The sequence below is a fragment of the Hoplias malabaricus genome, chromosome Y (genome assembly GCF_029633855.1).
Source record: "Hoplias malabaricus isolate fHopMal1 chromosome Y, fHopMal1.hap1, whole genome shotgun sequence".
Lineage (NCBI taxonomy): Eukaryota > Metazoa > Chordata > Actinopteri > Characiformes > Erythrinidae > Hoplias > Hoplias malabaricus.
In genome coordinates, this window is record NC_089820.1 from 84,600,805 (window position 1) to 84,626,772 (window position 25,968).

The following is a 25,968-nucleotide window of genomic DNA, read 5'->3' on the forward strand; positions in this document are numbered from 1 at the left end:
TTTTATTAACACTTTACCCTTTAAAAGTACATTTATATTTAACTGGAACACATTTATTTGCATTTTTAGTGCCTATAACCAATTGGTGGCCCACTACAGATGAGGAGCACCAGAAGGTCCTTTTGTGGCCCACTTGGCCCTCATCAATGAAATAACTACACACACCAAATGGCACTTGAAGAATTAATAACAGATTTTTATTCTACTCAAGAATTCTAAGGTAATACAGGTGGCTCTCGACTTACGACGTTGATCCGTTCCTACGTCACGTCGTAAACCGATTTTCGGTGTAAGTCGCAACATACGTACATACTGTACGTAAATAACATACTGTAAGCACTTATCCGCCTCCTAACACCTATCCTCCTCGGCCCCGAGCCGCGTAACCGTGTATTCTTCCGCCGTGCACACCAAACACGAAGTTCACGTTACGACGTTTACGACGCAAAACCACTTAAGTCGAAACAAGGCTTTATACAGTAAATGGGAGATGTGTCGTAACCACGAAACATCATAACTCAGGACTGACGTAACCCGAGGACCTCCTGTATACTATTTAAATTGATTGATCTATCTTTTAGTATCGAAATGGACAAAACTGTCCAGAACAATCTGAATGTTAAATGTCACTTCAAATTTAACTATATATCGTTATTTTTATTGTAAGACAATAGGAGTTAGCCTGCTAATGAATATAATTACAATTAAAGACAATAAAAGTCATTAGCTCTCTGTGATGCTCAATGTATTTGGAAGACGGTTAACAGCAAATAAAAATGTTCAGTGTGTGCGGTTGATAATTGTCCGTATGTAACACATCCAGCCATTGCTTCAACATATAGTTCTCAGCCTCGATGTGAACTCCTGTAAGAGCTGTGGGTGGTTTGCATTTTCTTTGGAGAAGTGTTCCCAACCTGACAGTCAAATGAAGTGGGATTTACAGCCTGCACTTCTCAGTTTGGCATTTTTTGTTGTTCCTGCGCCGCCATCTAAATACATCTAAATATGAAGTGATCGAGTTCTTTGGTGACTTCAAAATATGCTGGTGGATAGTAGCTAGCGACTTTCTTGAAAAGCGTTCTTTGCCTTGGTGATGGTTTAGTGGATCAGACACAGCAGTACCATGTTGGAGTTTTTAAACCTCTTAGTGTCGCTGCTGGAACGAGGATTATCCAACAACAACAAATATACGTTAAACAGTGTCCTGTGGGCAGCGCCCTGTTGTCACTGATGAAGGATGTCTAACACAAACTGCAGTTAAGGAATGAGCTACTGTCTACAAGATGGAGCAACAAGGTATGTGTGTCTAATAGTGGACAAAATGTAAGCATTGTTTATAAAGTTGTTCTGCTGTGACTGATCCACTTGTATCAGCTCAACACACACTAACACAGCACCACATAGTCACTGAAGTACTGAGAATGATCCAACACCCAGATAACACCTGCCTTTGGGGGTCTTGATCATTGAAGACCAAGGTGAACAAAGTATGCAGAGCATCAGATTCTGTAATTGTAGACCTACAAAGTGTACCTGCATTTAGTAGAACTGATAAAATGGTGCACTGTGTGTGTAGAAACAAGGGCAGCGTTTTAGAAGTGAAGAACTCCAAAATGTAAAATGAATAGTAGGTCTTAAATATCCAGTAGTTTTTACCTGAATAGGACGTAATACGCATGTGGAATTCCAACACAAAAAGACACCACAAGAGCATTTATATACAGTGTTTTACTTTAAAAATGAGAAAAATATAGAAACTAAAAAAGTACAATGCAGCTTTTTCGGTTCACAGTCATGAGCTCTGTTACCATGACAACTCTGACATTCTGCTAGCACCTGAAGCTAAATCAACTGTTACATATGGAACTTTTCAGGCACATATTTACATAACAGCAACTTTTTCATTCAAACTCTGCTGTTGATTTTAGTAATGCTTAGTGTGTGTGTGTGTGTATATATACATCTTTTTTAGTAGCATTAGCATACACGGGCAAACAAAGACTTAGCAAACATCTCTTTGTTAGCAATGTGAAACGTCATGTAAAAACACCATATATTCATGATTTCATGCTACAGTGATACATCTAAAGTTAACAAGTATTTTCTGATTGTCTCAGAGGTATAATATAATCAATAGAAGGTGTGCATTAACATCACATTTCTATCAGAACACGCCTCATCTGTATGAATGTGGGGCAAAAAAGGTTTTCCTGTATTTACTAGCCTATATTAGGGTACTTCACTCAGGATAGTGGCTCTATATAGAATTATGAACACTCAAAATCCATTCACATGCTTCTTTGTGCTGTGAAGTGTTCCTCGGGTTGATGAAATGTATTTTTCTATTTAGCACCTTTTTGATAATTGTTCTATGCAGCACCTAAAGGAACTCAGCTGCTGTTAATGTGTCAAGTTTGTAATAGCAGAAAAAGCCCTTTTTTTGTGCTATTTAGAACGATTTTTAAAAATATTTTGACTTAAAACTTTACAGGATTTACAGGATGCAAATGTACATTTTTGTTGAATGTTCATGGTTCTATATACAACCACCATCATTACTGAAAAAATAATTGGATCATCTTTTTAAAGACAAACAGCAAAACTGAGGCACCACACTGCCACTCCTTAACTTTGTTTGCAGTTATGTCTGGAGGGAGGAAACATACTTCACTGCCATGTCATCTGTAAAAAGAGTTCTGAATTTGTAAATAGCAATTTATTGCTGCATTCACACTGAAAACCGACCCTGGCAGTTATGACATCACATGCGTACCTTCTATTTAATGCCACTGAACCTCTAAATCTGCTAGTGTAGCTAACTGAAGCCATTGATGAGGGCAGAGGGAGGGTCATGCTAACAACAGACACAGCTAATCATGCTCACTTGGCTTCATATCGCTGAGACATTGTACTTGAGGTTAAAAAAAACTAGCTCAACCGCATGCTAACATGTACATGAATTAATAACATAATCACAATAATCACATTATTGGTTACCACATCATGCTAACCATCACTACCACTGACCCACTCAATGCTAACAAAATTAGCTGCACTATCACTGTCACTTGGAATTTGTTTATTTTTCAAAATTGTGCTGCGATATAATACATTTACTCAGAGAGAAGGCTAATGGTGCACTTTAGTGAAACTTGGTAACATCTTTATTTATTTAATTTTATTTTTAATTACAGTCCAAATGCACATGTTTAATGTTGATTAATGGGGTAATAGTGTTACATTCAAAATATTAGTGCAGTAAAAATAGATGTTTTAAACTCAAACATTAGATCAAATTTACTTATAACAACAGATACCATATCAGGTCTTTTTTAGATGTTTTTTATTTTTATTTTTTACCTTTTTTTGGGTATTGCTACATCGCAGAGTGAGTGAACAATCGGGACACGGCAAGTTTCTCCAGTGTCCTGAATTTCTCCGGTGTCCTGAAACTCTGAATTTGTTTCCATTTATTGTTTGAGATACACAGAAAGTCCCTTTAAGTGCCACGCTCAAAGGATTGTAGTGGTTAATGTTGGGATCTCTATAATATGGCGACTCAACAGTATTAAAACTATGTTGTGGAAAAACACAAGGTGAAAAATATAAACCTGAAACCTTAATATTTCACAAGTATAAAATAATCAAATGTTATTTATTCAAATAACACACATGATAATTTTTTTCCTTTCTTGTTTTGATAGTTGTTCTTGCATGCAGGGTACAAAATGGCTGTTCTGTGCTTGTATTTTGACATGGGGTAGTGTTTTGTTTTACAGTCTGTGGATGGGCTCATGGCTGTCTGTCAGGGATTGCTATTAACTGATGGGCTCCTGGTTGAGTGGCACTGCTATTAAATTACTATTTAAAGTTAGCTAAACCCAAATATCCTTTTAAAAACAAGCTCAACGGGCTACATTCCTCTTTGTGTACCTTCTTTGTCTTCTGGGTAATGTTGAGAGGTCAGTCATAAAACCAGGACTGTAAATTCAATCCAGATTCATTCCAACAGACTGTCACTGATGCAGGAGTCCATCAAACTGTCAAAACCCAGGCACAGAGCAGCCAAGGTTTGTACTTGGTGTGTGAGGATAACGAGAGAATGAGAATGAAAAAAATACAGATTTTCCGTGTTTGCAGGAATCGTGAGGCAACATTTTAAAAGGTGTAGATTTATATTTTTCAACTCTGTCGTAGTATAAACAAAGAGCTGACCAGAATGAAACGTCTGAGGCGAGAGTTCACATGCATAGACGCACAGAAAGAAGACACGATGCTACGCAGGCCATAAGGCACAGTCTAAACATGTTCAGAGCTGTGGCCTGTTTTCCTATTGCTACAAATACAAACACGAAATATCAATCACAACAGAAATGCCTGACAAAAAATGTGCGTAAACTTGTGAGAGTCCAGAGCTGTTACTCTCACACAACATACAGCAGTCACTTCCTGAAACTAAAGACAAATGCTTTGTACGAACCTAACCTATCCAACTTCAGTAGTTGAGTCTAGATCAGGCTCATTATAAGAGTGTGTTAATTCAAAGTGCTTCCAAACAACAATACAGTCAGTAGCCTGCACTCACAAGGCCTCTGAGAACCGGAGTGCTGAAGTAGGATCAGTCTTCTCGCGTTCTTCACAGAACTTCAAGTTTTAAAAAGGTAAAACAGAGCCTTAAAGAAACAGTTTGGCAAGAAATGTACAGGTTGTTTCCTCTTCACTTGAAGTAGTTAACTTCGTAAAGCTATGTTTTTTAATCATTTCACAATACAACTAAAATGTTAATGTACATTTTTTCTCTCTTTGCTGCTGTAAGAGCCTTTTCTCCCCAGGGAAGACCTTTCCTAGACCAAGTGGAACCTAGTGGAACTCAGCCACAAGGGGTTAGCTCTAAATAACTCAAGTCTACTCCAGCAGTTTTCCAAAGGTACTGCACGGAGCTCCTTCATTAAACAAAATGCAGTTCTACTGCTCTACAGTTCAGTCAATTTAAACCCTTTTACCTACACTTAGCACTGACCATGAGCTTAGTTTTAGCTGCTGCAGAGCACTCACTTCCTTTTAGTTTCTAGGCAAGATTTGTCCAGACTGGGTGCAGTATAAAGTATAAAGAGTGTTTGGCCAAATAAAAAAATGTGTGAAAGAACTGAAAGCTTGTACCCCATTTTATAGCATTGTTCAAATTCAAAATCATTCCTTGCCTCAAATCTCAGGTGGATTTGATATTTTATGTTGTTCTTGGTGGGTCTGGAGCCTACTTGGAATCACAGGACACAAGGCAGGAACATATCCCGGACAATGTGCCAGGAAACCCCTGCAGACACAGGGAAAACACACTAAATTTCTCACAGACAGTGACCCGAGATGGGGGTTGAACCTGCACCCCCAGGACAGTGCCTGTTGCTCCTATGTGCTGGCCCCAAACAACGGCACTGCACTGAGAATAACACTGAGGCATATGGTTTGTGGGAAACTTATGTGTGTGGGGTAAAATCTTCCACTAGAATCTGTGAACACAGCCCTACGGCACTCCTTTCGAAATACCCAGTGCTGACCTTGTGTATTCATACACCACGTAGCTAATGCTGACAGCCGGGATGACCTTCATGAAGTTGGGTAGAATGCCCCGGTAGAGGCCGAAGAAGCCTTCCTTTGCCACTATGCTGTTAATCAGCGAGGTCATGGACTGCTGCTCCGAGTTGCTGAGAGATGCTAACAGCAAAAAACAAAAATAACATTAATACTTGAGCTTCAAAATGAGAAAATATGACAAGGAAAGAAGTACACACTGGAAACAATAGCGACTAAATAAACACTGGAATAGAGAAGAGAGAAAGTTGTCGCTGGCTGATTATCATTTAAAGAGCAAGTGCTCAAACCCACCGATCTTTACAGCACCGTTTCGACGGGGAAGGATGGTACTGTAATGCTTAGTCCTTGTAGTATTTTGACCAAAGCACTAAATATGTGTTAATTTGCAGGTAATACGTTCCCTTAATTTTTTGCAATTTACCATTTTTTACAAAACTAAGAAAAATAAACTGCAAATTGACATTCATTTAGTCAGACTTCAAAAGGTTCTTTACTTAAAGGGTTTACGGTAATTAATGTCCATTCACAATGACACAGTCTAAGACTAGGTTTAATCTGTGTTTGAAAAAACCCAGCCCTGGGGCACTTAGTGACCTTATTTGTTAGTGCCCCATCCTTTAGTGCCAAGCACCAATTCTCTAAATGCCTTGTTAAATGCCACACGTCTCTGCGTTCTTGCCAGCTCTCTCTCTCTCTCTCTCTCTCACACACACACAGCATGGTGGCAGATTTGTTCTTCATTAAGCATTCGAGTGCGTCTCTTAGCGCCCCTCAGGGCTTTTAAAGGGGCACAGGGCTTACCTTGTGCTTGCATGCGAGTTCTCACCAAGGCCAGAGGGTAACTGGCCAGCTGGCCGCACGTGCTGGACACAGTCCCACAGCCCAGAAGCACCAGCACGCCAGGGTTAGCTGAGTCTCGGGCATAGTTTGACAGCCAAGCATTCTTCAGGCTCTGGAACGGCCGCAAGCAAAACAGAGAGGCGTCAGGGTCAGTAAGGCAAAGAGAGAACGAATTAACGAGAGCAGTGAGAGATTGATAGATTTATCCTCAGGAAAAAGCTGATTCTAACTGATAACTGTTTCTTAACATTTTTAAAAAAAAAGCAGCTTTAACTGCTTATAAACATCTAAGAAGTCTTTACACAAGATATTGGGACATGGCTCTGAGATCTGACTGTATTCCACAGGTAGGTAAGATGACCTGTGCCTAGTCTGGAGGCACAACAGTGTCCCATTCTATTGCTGATGCTTATGGATATAGTGAAAGTGCAGGATTTTGTAGGGAAAAGTAAATCGTCTTATTGCACAAGGAAAGAGTAGGAATCTTAGGACCCACTGACAGACCCTTAGAGTGACTAAATGCTTCTACATGGCAATTTTGGGATTGTGGAGCCATCTAAATATACAACCACTCCCACAGAACACTTAACTTTGCCTCCACTTTGGTTAAATGCTCAAATTCATTCATTGTCTGAAGCCCTTATCCAGTTCATATTCGCGGTGGGTCCGGAGTCTACCCAGAATCACAGGGTGCAAGGCAGGAACTCACCCTGGAGGGGGCGCCAGTCCTTCACTGGGCGACACACACTCACACCAACGGACACTTTTGAGTCACTAATCCACCTACCAACGTGTGTTTTTGGAGTGTGGGAGGAAACCGGAGCACCCGGAGGAAACCCACGCAGACACAGAGAGAACACACCACACTCCTCACAGACAGTCACTCGGCGGAAACCCACGCAGACAGAGGGAGAGCACACCACACTCCTCACAGTCACCCGGAGGAAACCCACGCAGACACAGAAAGAACACACCACACTCCTCACAGACAGTCACCCGGAGGACACCCACGCAGACACAGAAAGAACACACCACACTCCTCACAGTCAGTCACCTGGAGGAAACCCACGCAGACCCAGGGAGAACACAGGACCCTGGAGCTGTGACAGAGACACTACCTGCTGATCCACTGTGCCGCCCTGAATGCTCACCTAAATATTTACATGACTAAATGTTGCATCTATATTTATTTATTGTTAAAGTGCTGATTCTGGGGTTTAGACTCTGTACGCTGCTGAGACACCTTTCTACACTGATGTATTGATGAGCTGAAAAAGAAAACGGCAAACAGTAAACCTACAGGGCACAGAAATGTTCTGGAATCGATTACGGATAAAAGTTTTAGAGGATGAAATAACACGCCGTGTCCATTCCAAAATAATGGACTATACATTCTGGGTGCCAGTGTGAGGCTATTTCTGCACGTACCTCATAAACGGCGAGATCAATGCCAGCGTAAGGGATGATGCCGAGGATGTTGGGGATGTAGCCTTTATAAAAAGCTTTGATGCCCTCTTTTTTCAGAATGGACACGGCACAGTCCCACATTCCAGAATACTGGCCAGTACTTCTCAGAGTCAGTCTTGTCTTCATTACCTACAGCAGCAAGATTTACACACATGGTAAACCACTCTAGATTTTACTGTAAATGACACTACAATATTTATAAGAGCACAATGACTTCTCAAATTACAACAGGTGATTTATCATTTGGAATCTGTGTTTATTAGTGTACAATAATGTCCTTTAAAAATATAACTATCCCAGAATTCCCAGCAGTACAAATGGTTTCAAATTCTACACACACACACACACACACACACACACACACACAAATACCTAATTGTCCTTAAATTCTAATTGGCTCGTGTTGGGTTTTGTTCTGTATATTGATAGTCATCTTTAATGTAAACATACACTCCTCTCACCTCCATGGGGTAAATGGCGGTCTGTGCCGTGGCTCCAGCCAAAGACCCAGCCATGAATCTCTGTGCTGTCTCTATTTTATCTCTCTCTGATGACAGAAGCTTCTTGTACTGAAGAGAAAAGCAAAGAAGACAGTGCTTCCTGAACATGATCAGTGCTGGGTCAGGTAATGGTTAAATCCAAGTTATCGGCTCGTTCAGAAAATGGGAGTTAATATTCTGAGCCATAGGGAGATATTCCACTGAGGTCAATGCAAGAGGAGAAAGTGAGAATGACCTTCAACACTCAGTGAGTGAAGGGAACGCTCCAGTGTTTTTAACTTCACGTTTTTGTAATTAGTAGCATTAGTAGTATTTCTCTTATGAGAAAGCAATTATAAAAAATACATTGTGATGACTATTTAATCTTCTTACACACCATATCACACGCGAGGGATGGGAAACACTGGATGAATGATCCATTACATCTTACCTGTTCATAAGCCATAAACTTGATGGCAGTCTCAGGAGCCATTTTTAACACATTTAGGCCATTCCCCCTCCACAGAGATGTCGTTCCTCCTTCTTTAAGCATCTGTCTGAAGCCCCCTAACAGACTGATTCGGTTTGACTTGGAAGCATGAACCTACAGTAAAACAGGATTAAGGGCAGATTTGTAACACACACAAAATTAAAACAGGATTCAGAGAAATACATTGGGGAAAAAATTTTAAGGTAAAAACGGAAATATTAAAGCAACACTAGGTAAAATTTGGTAATTTGCTCCTGGGCTCCCCCTACAGTTGCAGGGTGTGATTCACTTTTACAGCATTCTCCTGAAATCACGGGAGGGAGTGGTGGTTTCCTATCCTCCTCCAAATTTACATTTTTCTGCATTTTTTGCAGTTCTGAGAACACAGTAGCAATGACAAGTGTTGTAGCTGGAATTGTAAGGTATAAAATACTACATAGGCGGCACGGTGGAGCAGCAGGTAGTGTCTCTGTCACAGCTCGAGGGACCTGGATGTTGTGGGTTTGAGTCCCGCTCCGGGTGACTGTCTGTGAGGAGTGTGGTGTGTTGTCCCTGTGTCTGCGTGGGTTTCCTCCAGGTGACTGTCTGTGAGGAGTGTGGTGTGTTCTCTCTGTCTCTGCGTGGGTTTCCTCCAAGTGACTGCCTGTGAGGAGTGTGGTGTGTTCTCCCTGTGTCTGCGTGGGTTTCCTCCGGGTGACTGCCTGTGAGGAGTGTGGTGTGTTCTCCCTGTGTCTGCGTGGGTTTCCTCCGGGTGACTGCCTGTGAGGAGTGTGGTGTGTTCTCCCTGTGTCTGCGTGGGTTTCCTCCGGGTGACTGCCTGTGAGGAGTGTGGTGTGTTCTCCCTGTGTCTGCGTGGGTTTCCTCCGGGTGACTGTCTGTGAGGAGTGTGGTGTGTTCTCCCTGTGTCTGCGTGGGTTTCCTCCGGGTGACTGTCTGTGAGGAGTGTGGTGTGTTCTCTCTGTGTCTGCGTGGGTTCCTCCGGGTGAATGTCTGTGAGGAGTGTGGTGTGTTCTCCCTGTGTCTGCTTGGGTTTCCTCCGGGTGACTGTCTGTGAAAAGTGTGGTGTGTTCTCCCTGTGTCTGGGCGGGTTTCCTCCAGGTGACTGTCTGTGAGGAGTGTGGTGTGTTCTCCCTGTGTCTGGGTGGGTTTCCTCCGGGTGAATGTCTGTGAGGAGTGTGGTGTGTTCACCCTGTGTCTGCGTGGGTTTCCTCCGGGTGACTGTCTGTGAGGAGTGTGATGTGTCCTCTCTGTATCTGTGTGGGTTTCCTCCAGGTGCTCCGGTCTCCTCCCACACTCCAAAAACACACGTTGGTAGGTGGTTTGGTGACTCAAAAGTGTTTGTAGGTGTGAGTGAAAGTGCGAGTGTGTGTCGCCCTTTGAAGGACTGGTGCCCTCTCCAGGGTGTGTTCCTGCCTTGTGCCCAGTGATTTAACTGTGCTAAGCTCCGGACACACCGCGACCCTGAACTGGATGAGTGGTTACAGATAATGAATGAATGAATGAAATACTACATAGTGTTGCTTTAAAGTACACATACCCTTACATCATTTCTGGGAGTTCAGCCATTGTCCTTTACAATGTCAAACCCTGAATCAGTTCCCCTTTGACCTTCCGCACCATAAACCTGAATGTAATCTCCACAGGAGGTCACTTGACTTTGGATATTCAAGTGTGTGTACCTGCATAAATACTTTAATTCTGTCCAGAGGGGCCGTGCCTGTCCGGGAGACCGCCCCTGCTGTCGCCCCAGCAACCAGCTGTTTCCACCAGCCCCCGGAGATTTTCTCCTCTTTGGTTAACTCATCAGGAACAGCCAGATTGTCACCAATGTCCAGCTGCTAACTTGGAGAGCCATAAACTATAATGTTAATAATAGGAAAATGTGTGGAGATACAATATTACTTTCTAAATGTTTAAATACTCCAGTATAATTTCAAATTACATCGTTATTACACAGAAATTGCAACTGAAAATGTGTCACCATCAATAAACACGTTTTACTTTCACAAATGATGGTAAATAGAAGCAAATTGATTGATCACACATAACTAAAACGAGTTACGTATTCATACATGCCCAACAACACATTTTAATATAAATATCACAACAACACAAACACAGAAAAAGCACATGTATAGACTGAGTAACTGACCGAGGAGTGTCTCCAATATCGAATAATTTCCTCAAGGTCTGTGGCAGGGTTAAAAAGGAAGTGCTCTCTCCACTCATTCCAGTCCACAGTCATGGTGCCATCACTGTCAATGCTGAAGAACGCAGCGATGATGTAAATAAACATGTTTTACACTACAGACAGGGAGATGTTCATAAATTCAGACTCATCTCACATGGATTAGAGAAACGAACACAGACCTAGCTCTTGACGACACTGATCTGGAATAAAACCGGTAAGGTTTGAACTTCATTTAGATTACGGTTAACACTTTACAGTACGGGCACATAATCCACGCTATATAAGACAGTAATGACTTAATAAATGGTTAGTTAATGTCACATTCATCACGTAACGACAAGAAACATTAACTAGCATTTGTTTGGAATTTTACAAAGCCCTAAAATAAGGTTTGTTCTTATTTCTATCATTACACACTGATTTATTGTGGCTTTACTTAATCGTTTAGTAATGTTTTTACTGTCTTATTACTAATTAAGTACCTTTAATTAATGTACACTTATTGTAAGGCGTTACCAGATGATGTCTTTAATATCTTTATAGTTATATATTAATACATTGAGTTATATTTCCTTTATTAAATGCATTGTTAATTTGTAGACATCATGTCAACACCTAAGTATAATCATGATGTAATTAATAATCTACTTATGCAGATATTACTAAGTACTCTCAGGTAAAAATGAAACTTTTGTTCACAGTACTACTGTAACTACTGTTTCTTTTCAGACATCTGTTAGGACGAGGTTAGGTGTGAAGATAGGGGACATACATCTAAGCTTTGCGTTACAGGGTGACGATGTGTAAACACAATTATAATAAAATCACAAGTGGCAATTAAATAGCCATAGATTATTGAATATGATATAATTCCCTACAATAATAATAATAATAATAGTCCTTACTGTGTATTAAGTCTAAAGACTGTACCACTTTAAAAGAAGATAATATACTGGGGGCAGCACGGTGGTGCAGCAGGTAGGTGTCGCAGTCGCACAACTCCAGGGGCCTGGAGGTTGTGGGTTCAATTCCCGCTCCGGGTGACTGTCTGTGAGGAGTGTGGTGTGTTCTCCCTGTGTCCGCGTGGGTTTCCTCCGGGTGACTGTCTCTGAGGAGTGTGGTGTGTTCTCCCTGTGTCCGCGTGGGTTTCCTCCGGGTGAATGTCTGTGAGGAGTGTGGTGTGTTCTCCCTGTTTCCGCGTGGGTTTCCTCCGGGTGACTGTCTGTGAGGAGTGTGGTGTGTTCTCCCTGTGTCCACGTGGGTTTCCTCCAGGTGACTGTCTGTGAGGAGTGTGGTGTGTTCTCCCTGTGTCCGCGTGGGTTTCCTCCGGGTGCTCCGGTTTCCTCCCACAGTCCAAAAACACTTGTTGGTAGGTGGATTGGCAACTGAAAACTGTCTGTAGGTGTAAGTGTGTGTCGCCCTGTGAAGGACTGGCGCCCCCTCCAGGGTGTATTCCCACCTTGCGCCCAATGATTCCAGGTAGGCTCTGGACCCACCGCGACCATGAACTGGATAAGGGTTACAGACAATGAATGAATGAATAATATACTGGTTATTTATTAGGTTTTAAACACCATAACGGTCATTAATAATTATTCGTAACACACAAATAGAAAGGGCACCCGTGACCTGATGTTTGCTGAAAGTGTCTGAAAGTGTCAGGCCCCTCACTAAAACTGTTAAAGTCAAGAATGTGCTGAGAATGAGAATGTGAATGTAGTCATTTCATATGCGAAGGTGAACCACATGACCTTTAATGTCTAAAGGACCATCTGTTGGTAGATAATTAATTAAACTTGTGCATAAATGGTTAAACTTAGCGAAAATACTAAGTGGAGAGGGAGAGGGGGGGGATCATATCCTAGATATATTTTCCCTCTAGTTACACAGCAGTGTCCAGACCACCAACCTCTGTAGGATTTTCAGTGCAGCTTCTTGAGATATGTCCATTCCCAGTTCAGCCAGGGACTGTTTGATCTCGTAGGAATCCAGACGACCTGACATCAGACAGGAGAGACACAGCAGCCCCAAACACTTCGTTACACGCTTAATTAAAAGACACAGGGTGTAATGCAATCAAATCAACAAAAAAACACTGTTTAGGAGTGTGTGGATGCGCAGAATAAAGTTAACCTGAGTTACTTTGCCTTACTAAACTGAAAATGGAGACTTTAACATTCAGAGCCTTCACAGGACCATTGGGTACGAGGCTGGAATGCACACAGAAAAGTGCTGTTTCAAACCAAATTCTGAAAGTGATTACACCTTCTTTTGTTTATATTTACACTATTAGCCCTGAGACGTTCTATAGAAATGATGCTAAATTAATTAGAAAAAATGTAGACACAGGGCGGCACAGTGGTGCAGCAGGTAGTGCCGCAGTCACACAGGTCCAGGGACCTGGAGGTTGTGGGTTCGATTCCCGTGTTCTCTCTGTATCTCCGTGGGTTTCCTCCAGGTGACTTTCTGTGAGGAGTGTGGTGTGTTCTCTCTGTGTCTGCGTGGGTTTCCTCCGGGTGACTGTCTGTGAAGAGTGTGGTGTGTTCTCTCTGTGTCTGCGTGGGTTTCCTCCGGGTGACTGTCTGTGAGGAGTGTGGTGTGTTCTCTCTGTGTCTGCGTGGGTTTCCTCCGGGTGACTGTCTGTGAGGAGTGTGGTGTGTTCTCTCTGTGTCTGCGTGGGTTTCCTCCAGGTGATTTTCTGTGAGGAGTGTGGTGTGTTCTCTCTGTGTCTGCGTGGGTTTCCTCCCACAGTCCAAAAACACACGTTGGTAGGTGGATTGGCGACTCAAAAGTGTCCGTAGGTGTGAGTGTGAGTGAATGTGTGAGTGTGTTGCCCTGTGAAGGACTGGCGCCCCCTCCAGGGTGTATTCCCGCCTTGCGCCCAATGATTCCAGGTAGGCTCTGGACCCACCGCGACCCTGAACTGGATAAGGGTTACAGATAATGAATGAATGAATGAATGAATTTAGACACACTTTAAGGTTAAGAATCTCCTCCCCTCCTGTTTCTTTGGTTCACTGAAGCTATGGAAAACTGAAAGGGAAACAAACAGCGCGAAGCATACTACCATCATCATTCCTGTCCAAGCTCTTAAAAGTGAGCCACAGTTTCTTCTCGTGTTCTTTCAGGTATCTGGTAAACTCGCTGAAGTCAAGGACCCCGTCACTGTTTTTGTCCCCGGTCGTGACTATTGTCTGTTACACAAAAACAATAAAACAATAGCTGATTCTACACAAAGCCCAGCAATGTCTGACAGTATTCACATCTCAATATTTACAGACACAACATTTGATTATTTAGACTTTGGTTTAGTTTGACAGACGATGAAATATGAGCTGAGGTCCTTTTTGATTTCACTAAGACACTGTTTAAAAATATTTTCGGAGACTTTTGAGGTTTTGTACTTTCATGTTTGACATCTACATTTAACCAACTTCCGTTTTATTCAATAAATTAATAAAGATCTCCTAGGGGTGTGTGGGATGAATACTGACCACAAAGCTAGGAATTATTACAAATAAATTAAAGATAACAATATTTTCAGGTTTACAATTTATCAGAAATAACGGTCGGTGTTGAACAGTAACGCGCGCTACGTCATTTGGTCACGTGACCGAGGAGAATTAACCCGCATCTTCTAACATTGAATAAAACGAGGCTGAGTCTCAATGTACTCCCTACTACCTACATAGTGTGCACTCTGTAGGATACGAATTAGCCGACCGACCCCTGCCTCTACACAGGAGTCAATATGATACACACACAGCCTCTTCAGCAGTAAGTGGAGGGCTCTATATTTGATAGGTTTTAGTATTTGGGTCTAGAAGCTGATACAATACAAACAATATAGTGCACTACACAGGGAGTGCGGAGGCATTTGGGATACAGCCCTAGCAGAGAAACAGGGCACGCGGTTCGTTTTAGGACTAAATTAACGACACAAACAGAAAGCCCTTGTTATTTCAGTGTTCGTTTTGTTGTTCTATTTCCCCCACTGTTAATTATTCTCTGAGGTGTGTGGAGCGGCCGGGTGGAGGTGTGTGTGTGTGTGTACAGTCACCTGTGCCGCTCCTGTCCTCAGAGAGATGCCCATAGCGATGAGGCCTGCTCTCAGCTCCGCCACATCCACCTTCCCGTCCCTGTTTGTGTCCAGTTTCTGGAACAACTCCTCGTAGCTCCTCTGGCTCTCCGCATCCAAGCTGTCCCGCTCGGAGGAACCCATCCTGAGCCGGAGACTCGCCCGAACGGCTGCTGCTTTCAAAACGAGGGACCCTGAGCAGCTCTAAATGAATTCACGAGTCACTATGACGCTCGGTCTGAAGCGCAGTGGTCGAGGGGTCGTGTAAAACACCGCAGAGAGACCCCCACACTCTGAGGGAACTGTAGCACCCAGAGCACCAACGACCATCTAAAGGGCGGGGCTTATCACTGACACCGCCCACTGCGCAGGGTAATTAAGACGGAACGGACCAATAGCAGAGCATCTTCACAACTCGGGGATACGCTGGAATGCTATATAAAGGGTTATGGTCCACGGAAAACTGTAAATACAAGGGTTTTCTACGGTGAATTCCGATAAATCTCACTCCGGCCTTAGTTTAAAACACTAAAACTAACCCATGTTCATGAAAACGACATATTTATAAAGTATTTCCAGGGAAGTCATTTCCCCAATTCATTAAAAATGGTTTAGCTGCAACTCTCCATTCTTCCCTCATTCATTAGGTGCAGATCTATGAATATGCAATTAATCCCCACCCGCCTGCAGCTTAAATGCCCCGCCCTATAAATGTACAGGGTTGGTTCCTTAGGTTTATGACACAAGAAACCCTTGCTGTCTGAATCTGCCCGTTTCAGACACTGAAGTTTCTAGTCGTAAATGCCAAGGCTGTGTGAAATATATTCACTCACTTAGGGACAATGTAGACAATGGCCTGTGTTTTCTGTTTCTGTCTCAAATATTAATTCATCATCGTAATGAGGGGTTTATGCACAGCAAAAATAGATAAAAAAAAAAAGATTTAAATATAGAGGCCAGTTTAGACAGCATTTCTGTGAAAACATTAGCCAGTGGAGCTGTCTTTGTGATTGAAGCCATGAGAGCCACTAGAGCCAGGTATTTTCCTCTATTTGGATTCAAATTTAAAGTCAACTGAAACTCCTCTTCATATTAGTCACAGATCATGGACGTCCAGGAATGACCACTTACCGAATACGTTTAGACAACATTCATTATTTTGATTAAATACATTCATTCATTCATTGTCTGTGACCCTTATCCAGTTCAGGGTCGCGGTGGGTCCGGAGCATTCCCGGAATCATTGAGCGCAAAGTGGGAATACTCCCTGGAGGGGGCGCCAGTCCTTCACAGGGCAGCATTATTTAAAGTAGCAAACACTAAAATGAATGTATATACATACTCCTGACATCTGAGTTTATAAACTTAAAAATATTAAGGCAAATATATAAACGTATTGGTGTTTACATTATCAGAACATCAGCCTGAAAGACGCTGCACTTGTTTATAAATGTACACATTCATTTACATTTATTTATTCATGATTGATTTGTCCTCTGCATTCCAGAAAATCATGTACCTCCATTTTTGTTTATATTTAGTTTACTACTCATTTGAACACAATAGCTATCCGTCAGATTCTGTGAATTAAGGTTCTTCCTTCTTCTATAAAGTTACTGTTTTGGAGATACATGTTTTTCTTTGGACAGCAACAATATTATGCTATAAAAGAATAAACTGTGTCCTATTTGTGCCAGCAGGGGGAAGCACAGGGTTCGTGTTGAAGGAACAGTTGAAGAAAGCTTTCAAGTGAGAGTCTGGAAAGAGAGGCACACTGAATGATGACCAAACATAACACGAATGCTCAGTTTGAGATACAAGATCATGGACTAAACCCTCACACGCTTGATCTTCAGTGTTGGTCAAGAGTTAAACAGGCTGTTTATTCGAGAAAAAAAAAAATATATATATATATATATATATATTCATTCATTATCTGTATCCCTTATCCAGTTCAGGGTCGCGGTGGGTCCAGAGCCAACCTAGAATCACTGGGTGCAAGGCAGGGGCATTCACAGTCCTTCACAGGGAAACACACACTCTCACACCTACGGACACTTTTGAGTCACCAATCAACCTACCAACGTGTGTTTTTGGAGTGTGGAAGGAAACCGGAGCACCCGGAGGAAACCCACGCAGACACAGAGAGAACACACCACACTCCTCACAGACAGTCACCCGGAGGAAACCCACGCAGACACAGGGAGAACACACCACACTCCTCACAGACAGTCACCCGGAGGAAACCCATGCAGACACAGAGAGAACACACCACACTCCTCACAGACAGTCACCCGGAGCGGGACTCGAACCCACAACCTCCAGGTCCCTGGAGCTGTGTGACTGCGACACTAACCTGTTCTTTCTATAATAAATAACAATGAAAGGTCTTTGTGATGGTCATTTAGAGCTACAGGATAAATATCAGCAAATGTTAAATGATAAATGTTGCTGGCTAAAAATAGGCACTGATCTACAGAGATGTGGAAAAAAATGACATGGACATAGAAGGCATCTACCACCATAAATGTACTCAAATAAGTGTGTGTGTGTGTGTGTGTGTGTGTGTGTGACATATACCAAGAGAAGAGGGGCCAAGAGATCTCTAAATGGACAGGTCAGTGTGAAAATGATAGTAATCATTGGCTAAAGCCTGTGCGCTCCCCTGATCTCAGGGCAGGACCGAACGCTGTGATGATGTATTACCATTGTATTGAGAGGTATTGAGTATTGAGTGAAGACATGTTGCACGTCAATGCTTTTTATTTACATCGGTGTTACATGAACTCATGAGAGCAGACAGTGGTGCAAATAGATAACAAAGACAATAAATAAGAACAATAGTCTATGCAAACATTGCTACAAACGCTATTCTATACCCATTTACTTTCTAAACACTAACACACAGCATTAGAGGCAATGCTTTTAAGGACTTACACACTGTACTGTATACATGCACTGATCGTTCTGATTCTCCTTAAGGAAGGTAAGAACTTGTTGTGAATGTTCATAAATTGCTCAGTGCATTTCACCAGTACATTTTTCTTAAGGGTAACACTATTAATAGTCCTTTGCCCTTTAATAATTAATAACTCCATCCTCACCACATCCACAGTAGAAGTCATTTTCTTTCATTGTTGGTAATGGGCTTTACACATTCATTTTTTATTCATTGATCTACTGCAGCCATTTCATCCTGATCTGGGCTGCAATGGATCTGGGGCCTACACACCCTGGACAGGGCATCACACACACACACACACACACACAAACACCCCGACCTGTGGGGAATTTCACATAGCCAGACCTCCTAACAGCATGTGTTAATGAATTGTTGGACAAACACAGAGCACCTGAAGGAAACCCATGCAGACACTGGGAGAGGACACTAAACACAACAGAGTACATAATGGACCCCGAGGTCCTGCAGCTGTGTGGCAGAGAAGGTTCAAGGTGTGTTTGTGTAGCGCCACCACACCCTCTGGGCTTTAAAAATACACATGTATAAAATAAACAACAAATCTCATCACTATTCACATAATATCATCTTATTAATTTATATTTACTAATATTGTGTTATAGTGGATAATACTGCTGCTTTCTAGACAGAAGTAGACTCCCAGTAAATAAACAAGGAACGTCCCTGGACGTTCAAAATAGGTCTAAAGTAGTCTGTCCGTCAATGACATATTTTAAACGTCAATGGACGTCCAAAATCCATCTTAATAAGTTAGTTATCAAGTGGTGACCAATCGATAACGTCAGTGGACGTCCAAAACGCGTTTTATACAAGTAATTTATTTCGGGACCAATTAATAACGTCAGTGAATGTCCAAAAGACGTCTAATAGTCGTCTTTTTTTAATGTCTGTGTTTGGACGTCTTTTCAACTTTCATTTTCAACCTTAAGAAAACGTTGATTAGACGGCAGTCTTTAATTATTTCAACGTTGAATCAACGGCTAATTGTTTACTGGGCTAGGTGTAATTCTTGGGTAAGTATATCACGTGACCGGTTCCATGGGCAAGACTCCCAACACTGCTTTAAGAGCGTAGCCTAAAAACGCTGTACAAGGACCTCTTCCATTAATGTAAACGTAAACTAGGTTGCTTGTGTTTACAGAGGATTTTGTAGTTTAACATCGACCTAAAAATATTTTTGTTGTTTACGTTTCAGACAGCGGTTGTAAATGGTAGCGAACAGTCCCTAGAATGTCAAAACGTTGCCACGACGTCAGTATTTTTCCCATCATCATGAGGACATCTGATCCGCACAAAAAGCGAAACACACACACACACACACGCCGCCACCTGCGCGCGCGCACACAGCTCTCGCGCCGGTGAATCAGCTCGAGCTCCTTCACTTCACTCCGGTGTGAGGCAGCGGCGCAGCGCCTCCATTTTAAACAGCGCTCGGATTCGGAGCCGCGGCACTCGACAAGTTTCAGCTCGGCGCCGGCTCTCGGAGAAAAGAAGGAGGAGGAGGAGGCGGCGGCAGCGGGGTTCTGTTCACGGCGAAGGCTCGGTCTCCGCGGACAGCGGCGACATGACGGGGTCCGTCAGTACGACGTGAACCGGGGAAGGCCAGGGTTAAACGCGGCTGAAAACAGAGGAAAAGGCGTTCAGAACTGGATTATAACGGTCTGAGGAACACAGAGGTGAGGAAGGCCCTCGTTGTTTTGGTTATTGTTGTGGTGTGAGGACAGGTTCAGTAGGAGATGATGGTGCAGCTGTGTGACCGGCCCCTCTGCTCTTTTGTGCTCTGTGTGTGTGTGTGTGTGTGTGTACAGTGCATATATGTGTGTATACCTTGAATATATCTCACTTTATAGGGTCTAAACCTATTTACACACACACTTTGTGGGGACAGGTCCCCACAACATAATGATTACATGTTAAGGTGAAGGCATATTTAAGTTAAGGTTATGGTGGAGATCAGGTTAGTAGCTGATATTAGTAAAAGTAACTCCACCAAATGGATGGAAATGGCCTCAATGCACGATAAACCAACGTGTGTGTTTGCAGGTGTATCAGCTTCCTCTTGGGTTCCAGCTTCCCGAAGGTGTGCACAATCTTCTCTCAGCTTTAAGCAATGCGTTCTGCTTCCATTTACAGCCGAACTGCTGCATTAATCTTTTATGAATGAGGCTGGAAAATAATTACACATAGAAACCAAATAAACAAATTAGGCTAAGTAAATGCTCTCTCTCTCTCTCTCTCTCTCTCTCTCTCTCTCTCTCTCTCAGTCACACACACACGTAAACACACACCTACACATTCCTCAGACTATTTGTTGTGTGTAACATCGTAATAAATCATGTTGTTTACCACTGGGTTCTTGTTTTTTATTCCTCTGTGTTTAGAATGCTGGAGTATGCACGCTGAAATGACACATATTCTCAGAATATTGGTTATTAACCTGACAGATTCACTGACATTTAAAACAAGTAGCTCGACACATCGCCTTATTCTCAGAATATATTATTACTAGCTCAAGAAAAATATATATACACTCTTAAAATGAAAGAACCAACAAAAGATGGAAGAGAACTAACATTCTGCATATTCATGTGCTATCTGAGACATTGGGTCAGTATTCTGAGACATTGAGTCAGTATTCTGAGACATTGGGTCAGTATTCTGAGACATTGAGTCAGTATTCTGAGACATTGGGTCAGTATTCTGAGACATTGAGTCAGTATTCTGAGACATTGGGTCAGTATTCTGAGACATTGAGTCAGTATTCTGAGACATTGGGTCAGTATTCTGAGACATTGGGTCAGTATTCTGAGACATTGAGTCAGTAATCTGAGACATTGAGTCAGTAATCTGAGACATTGGGTCAGTATTCTGAGACATTGAGTCAGTATTCTGAGACATTGAGTCAGTAATCTGAGACATTGAGTCAGTATTCTGAGACATTGAGTCAGTATTCTGAGACATTGGGTCAGTATTCTGAGACATTGAGTCAGTATTCTGAGACATTGGGTCAGTATTCTGAGACATTGGGTCAGTATTCTGAGACATTGAGTCAGTAATCTGAGACACTGAGTCAGTAATCTGAGACATTGGGTCAGTATTCTGAGACATTGAGTCAGTATTCTGAGACATTGAGTCAGTAATCTGAGACATTGGGTCAGTATTCTGAGACATTGAGTCAGTATTCTGAGACATTGGGTCAGTATTCTGAGACATTGGGTCAGTATTCTGAGACATTGAGTCAGTAATCTGAGACATTGAGTCAGTATTCTGAGACATTGAGTCAGTATTCTGAGACATTGGGTCAGTATTCTGAGACATTGAGTCAGTATTCTGAGACATTGGGTCAGTATTCTGAGACATTGAGTCAGTATTCTGAGACATTGAGTCAGTAATCTGAGACATTGGGTCAGTAATCTGAGACATTGAGTCAGTATTCTGAGACATTGAGTCAGTATTCTGAGACATTGAGTCAGTATTCTGAAACATTGAGTCAGTATTCTGAAACATTGAGTCAGTAATCTAAGACATTGAGTCAGTAATCTGAGACATTGGGTCAGTAATCTGAGACATTGGGTCAGTAATCTGAGACATTGGGTCAGTATTCTGAGACATTGAGTCAGTATTCTGAGACATTGGGTCAGTATTCTGAGACATTGAGTCAGTATTCTGAGACATTGGGTCAGTATTCTGAGACATTGAGTCAGTATTCTGAGACATTGGGTCAGTATTCTGAGACATTGGGTCAGTATTCTGAGACATTGAGTCAGTAATCTGAGACATTGAGTCAGTAATCTGAGACATTGGGTCAGTATTCTGAGACATTGAGTCAGTATTCTGAGACATTGAGTCAGTAATCTGAGACATTGGGTCAGTAATCTGAGACATTGAGTCAGTAATCTGAGACATTGAGTCAGTATTCTGAGACATTGAGTCAGTATTCTGAAACATTGAGTCAGTATTCTGAAACATTGAGTCAGTAATCTAAGACATTGAGTCAGTAATCTGAGACATTGGGTCAGTAATCTGAAACATTGGGTCAGTATTCTGAGACATTGAGTCAGTAATCTGAGACATTGAGTCAGTAATCTGAGACAGAGTCAGTATTCTGAAACATTGGGTCAGTAATCTGAGACATTGAGTCAGTAATCTGAGACATTGAGTCAGTAATCTGAGACATTGAGTCCGTAATCTGAGACATTGAGTCAGTATTCTGAAACATTGGGTCAGTAATCTGAGACATTGAGTCAGTAATCTGAGACATTGAGTCAGTAATCTGAAACATTGAGTCCGTAATCTGAGACATTGAGTCCGTAATCTGAGACATTGAGTCAGTATTCTGAAACATTGGGTCAGTAATCTGAGACATTGGGTCAGTAATCTGAGACATTGGGTCAGTAATCTGAGACATTGAGTCAGTAATCTGAGACAGAGTCAGTATTCTGAAACATTGGGTCAGTAATCTGAGACATTGAGTCAGTAATCTGAGACATTGAGTCAGTAATCTGAGACATTGAGTCCGTAATCTGAGACATTGAGTCAGTATTCTGAAACATTGGGTCAGTAATCTGAGACATTGGGTCAGTAATCTGAGACATTGAGTCAGTAATCTGAAACATTGAGTCCGTAATCTGAGACATTGAGTCCGTAATCTGAGACATTGAGTCAGTATTCTGAAACATTGGGTCAGTAATCTGAGACATTGGGTCAGTAATCTGAGACATTGAGTCAGTAATCTGAGACAGAGTCAGTATTCTGAAACATTGGGTCAGTAATCTGAGACATTGAGTCAGTAATCTGAGACATTGAGTCAGTAATCTGAGACATTGAGTCCGTAATCTGAGACATTGAGTCAGTATTCTGAAACATTGGGTCAGTAATCTGAGACATTGGGTCAGTAATCTGAGACATTGAGTCAGTAATCTGAGACATTGAGTCAGTAATCTGAGACAGAGTCAGTATTCTGAAACATTGGGTCAGTAATCTGAGACATTGAGTCAGTAATCTGAGACATTGAGTCAGTAATCTGAGACATTGAGTCCGTAATCTGAGACATTGAGTCAGTATTCTGAAACATTGGGTCAGTAATCTGAGACATTGAGTCAGTAATCTGAGACATTGAGTCAGTAATCTGAGACATTGAGTCCGTAATCTGAGACATTGAGTCCGTAATCTGAGACATTGAGTCAGTATTCTGAAACATTGGGTCATTAATCTGAGACATTGTGTCAGTAATCTGAGACATTGAGTCAGTAATCTGAGACATTGAGTCAGTAATCTGAAACATTGAGTCAGTATTCTGAGACATTGGTTCAAGATGATTTTCGGAGCTACTTTCAGGACAAGAAGTCAAAATTTTTATAATTGCTGCCTTGAACACTGCCACAGGCAATAACTTCTCTTTCTCTTTCTCCTTCCCCTTCACCTTCCAGGAGAGTTTTTACACATTATTAGGGTCTTTTCTTACATTCTGACATTTAATTATTTTTTTTTTTTATTTAAAATGCTTTCAGGACACTGCACATTGCTACATCCCCTAAACAGACACTCTCTCACACACAGACACACACACACACACACCATTATTGGAATTGTCTAAATTTAATACTATAATTGGGGCAAGTCTGATTAAGCCCATTGGGTAAGTTTCATATTCAGAGTCCCTCAGTGTTGGTTTGCCCTTATGGCCGTGTGTGTGTGTGTGTGCATCTCTGTGCGAGTGTGTGTGTTGTTGTGGGTGTGTGTGCAAGGGCACATGTGTTCATCAGTTGACAACCCAAATTTAGAACCTCCAGAAGGGACAACGGGAAGAGATTTCAGCTCATCTCAACGTCTGCCTGCGTTTTCCGAGCTGGACATTAACTCAGCATCGCTGTACAAAGCTTGTGTGATGATTTCTAATAGGCTTTTACTAACTAATTTATAACAAAATCAATAATTTAGTTGTGATCTTGAAGGTGATGTTTCATTTATTCTATTTCTGCTCAAAATGGCCATTCAGTTCCTCATTTTTCAGTGTCGCAGATTTAAACAAGCCCTTACATTATTCTTTCTTTACCTTTATTACAGCTTCCTTTCTTTCCAAGAGTCTTGCACAATGTTTAAAAAAGAAAACAATGCAAGGATAGATTCATAGAGTGTGGCATTTTTATCTCCTGGCTATCCATATAACACCAAATGCATTTGACACATTCTCAGCTCCGGCGTTGGGGGTTTGGAAGAATTGTTTGTATTTTATTTTAGGGCGGTCTCAGTGAAGGAATCTCCTGTATTCGGCCGGCTCCATGACTCTGTGCTGGAGGCAGTTGGGCTTCGATAGCTGGACGATACGTAACTAGCCAAGCTGAATTTGGTTTTGCAACTAAGTTTGCGTCCGTTTATAAAACAAAGACTGGTCCACGGTAGTTCAGATGCCAGCAGTTGGGAAACTGGAAGCTGGGAAAAAAAGAAAAACACGTATACATCGTGAAGGTGACAGTGTCTTGCGGTTCCTTGCAGCTGATTGGTCAATAACATGTTAGCGTGTAGCGGTTATTGCGACAGCCCTGTTTTATTTCCTTAATAACAGCGTCTTCACAGCTCTTCAGCCTTTCAGACCCATACTGTGGAGGTATCTTCTCACAGTGGACGGATGAACATAAGCACGTTATTTTTTTCAGATCTGACGCAAGAAAAGGGCTGTATTTTCTCTTCTTTGTCAAAGACCTTTATTTGAAGGTTCTCTACCAGACGTCGACTGATTTTTATTAAGTCTAGTTGTATTTTATTGTTGTAGTTTATTGATATCTAGTCGTATTTTTATTTATTTATATATTTCTTGGAATTTCAGTTAAAGAACAAGTCTTTCTCAGTTGCGTTCCTCTGAATATACCTTCCTTAGTGGAGTGGACGGTTGAAAATTAATTACAGAGACAGCTAAAGTGCTAGTTGTTTGTGTGAAAGCATGGGAACATAATGTCAGTGGCTCCTTTGGGAGCAGCGTTTGTTGGAGGACACAGCTGTGACCTGTTGGTTTAAGATTGGATTGATGGAGGAGTTAAAGTGGTATTAGTGTCGTGCACAGAATTAAGCTGTATGTAAGAATTAAGGACGTATGTAACCCCTTTTCCAGTTTTTCAAGGTTCTTAATTAAATGTCTTGGGCATTGTTTTGTGCAGGAGCTCTGCTTTTTATACAGTTTTGCTCGGTTCTCTTTGTTCTCTTTTTTCACAATATTTAATATTTGGCTCAGTTTATTCTAATCTTCGTGCTCTAACATGAAAAAGCACATCCAGCGCCGTGATTGGACAGACTCAGACAAGGAGGTGGGGAAACTCTAAAGCCTCAACACTCTGTGTAACAGTCAGACATAATCAATGACTGATTTTATTTCATGTTTTCAGAAGTAGACCGACCACAATAAATGGAAATGGTTTTACTTCAAAGCACCAGAGCCCCACATCAATGTGCTAATGTACAGAATTATTATTATTATTATTATTATTATGTCCCCTTTATCCCTGTGTCTGCATGGGTTTCCTCCGGGTGACTGTCTGTGAGGAGTGTGGTGTGTTCTCTCTGTGTCTGTGTGGGTTTCCTCCGGGTGACTGTCTGTGAGGAGTGTGGTGTGTTCTCCCTGTGTCTGTGTGGGTTTCCTCCGGGTGACTGTCTGTGAGGAGTGTGGTGTGTTCTCTCTGTGTCTGTGTGGGTTTCCTCCGGGTGACTGTCTGTGAGGAGTGTGGTGTGTTTTCTCTGTGTCTGCGTGGGTTTCCTCCGGGTGTGCTTCCTCTGGGTGCTCACAGTCCAAAAACACACGTTGGTCGGTGGATTGGAGACTCAAAAGTGTCCGTAGGTGTGAGTGTGTGAGTGAATATG

General features: G+C 42.0%; 2 protein-coding genes across 2 annotated transcripts in view; one reads left to right on the forward strand and one right to left on the reverse strand.

The window, feature by feature from the left end:
• Window positions 1-1,781: 1,781 nt before the first annotated feature.
• On the reverse strand, window positions 1,782-15,294 carry LOC136678195 (mitochondrial adenyl nucleotide antiporter SLC25A24-like). The gene is made up of 11 exons (XM_066656143.1): window positions 15,120-15,294; window positions 14,127-14,253; window positions 12,969-13,056; window positions 11,021-11,132; window positions 10,548-10,706; window positions 8,830-8,982; window positions 8,361-8,468; window positions 7,861-8,028; window positions 6,394-6,544; window positions 5,556-5,712; window positions 1,782-5,314 (listed from the first exon to the last, which is right to left on the reverse strand). The coding sequence occupies exons 1-11, from the start codon at window positions 15,279-15,281 to the stop codon at window positions 5,203-5,205; spliced, it is 1,497 nt and encodes a 498-aa protein (XP_066512240.1). The 5' UTR covers window positions 15,282-15,294; the 3' UTR covers window positions 1,782-5,202.
• A 3,921-nt stretch (window positions 15,295-19,215) lies between these two features.
• LOC136678023 (G protein-activated inward rectifier potassium channel 3-like) overlaps window positions 19,216-25,968 on the forward strand; it is a 29,052-nt gene continuing 22,299 nt past the window's right edge. Inside the window, exon 1 of the mRNA XM_066655778.1 lies at window positions 19,216-19,793. The gene's annotated coding sequence lies outside the window, so the exon portion shown is untranslated. The remainder of the gene's footprint in view (window positions 19,794-25,968) is intronic.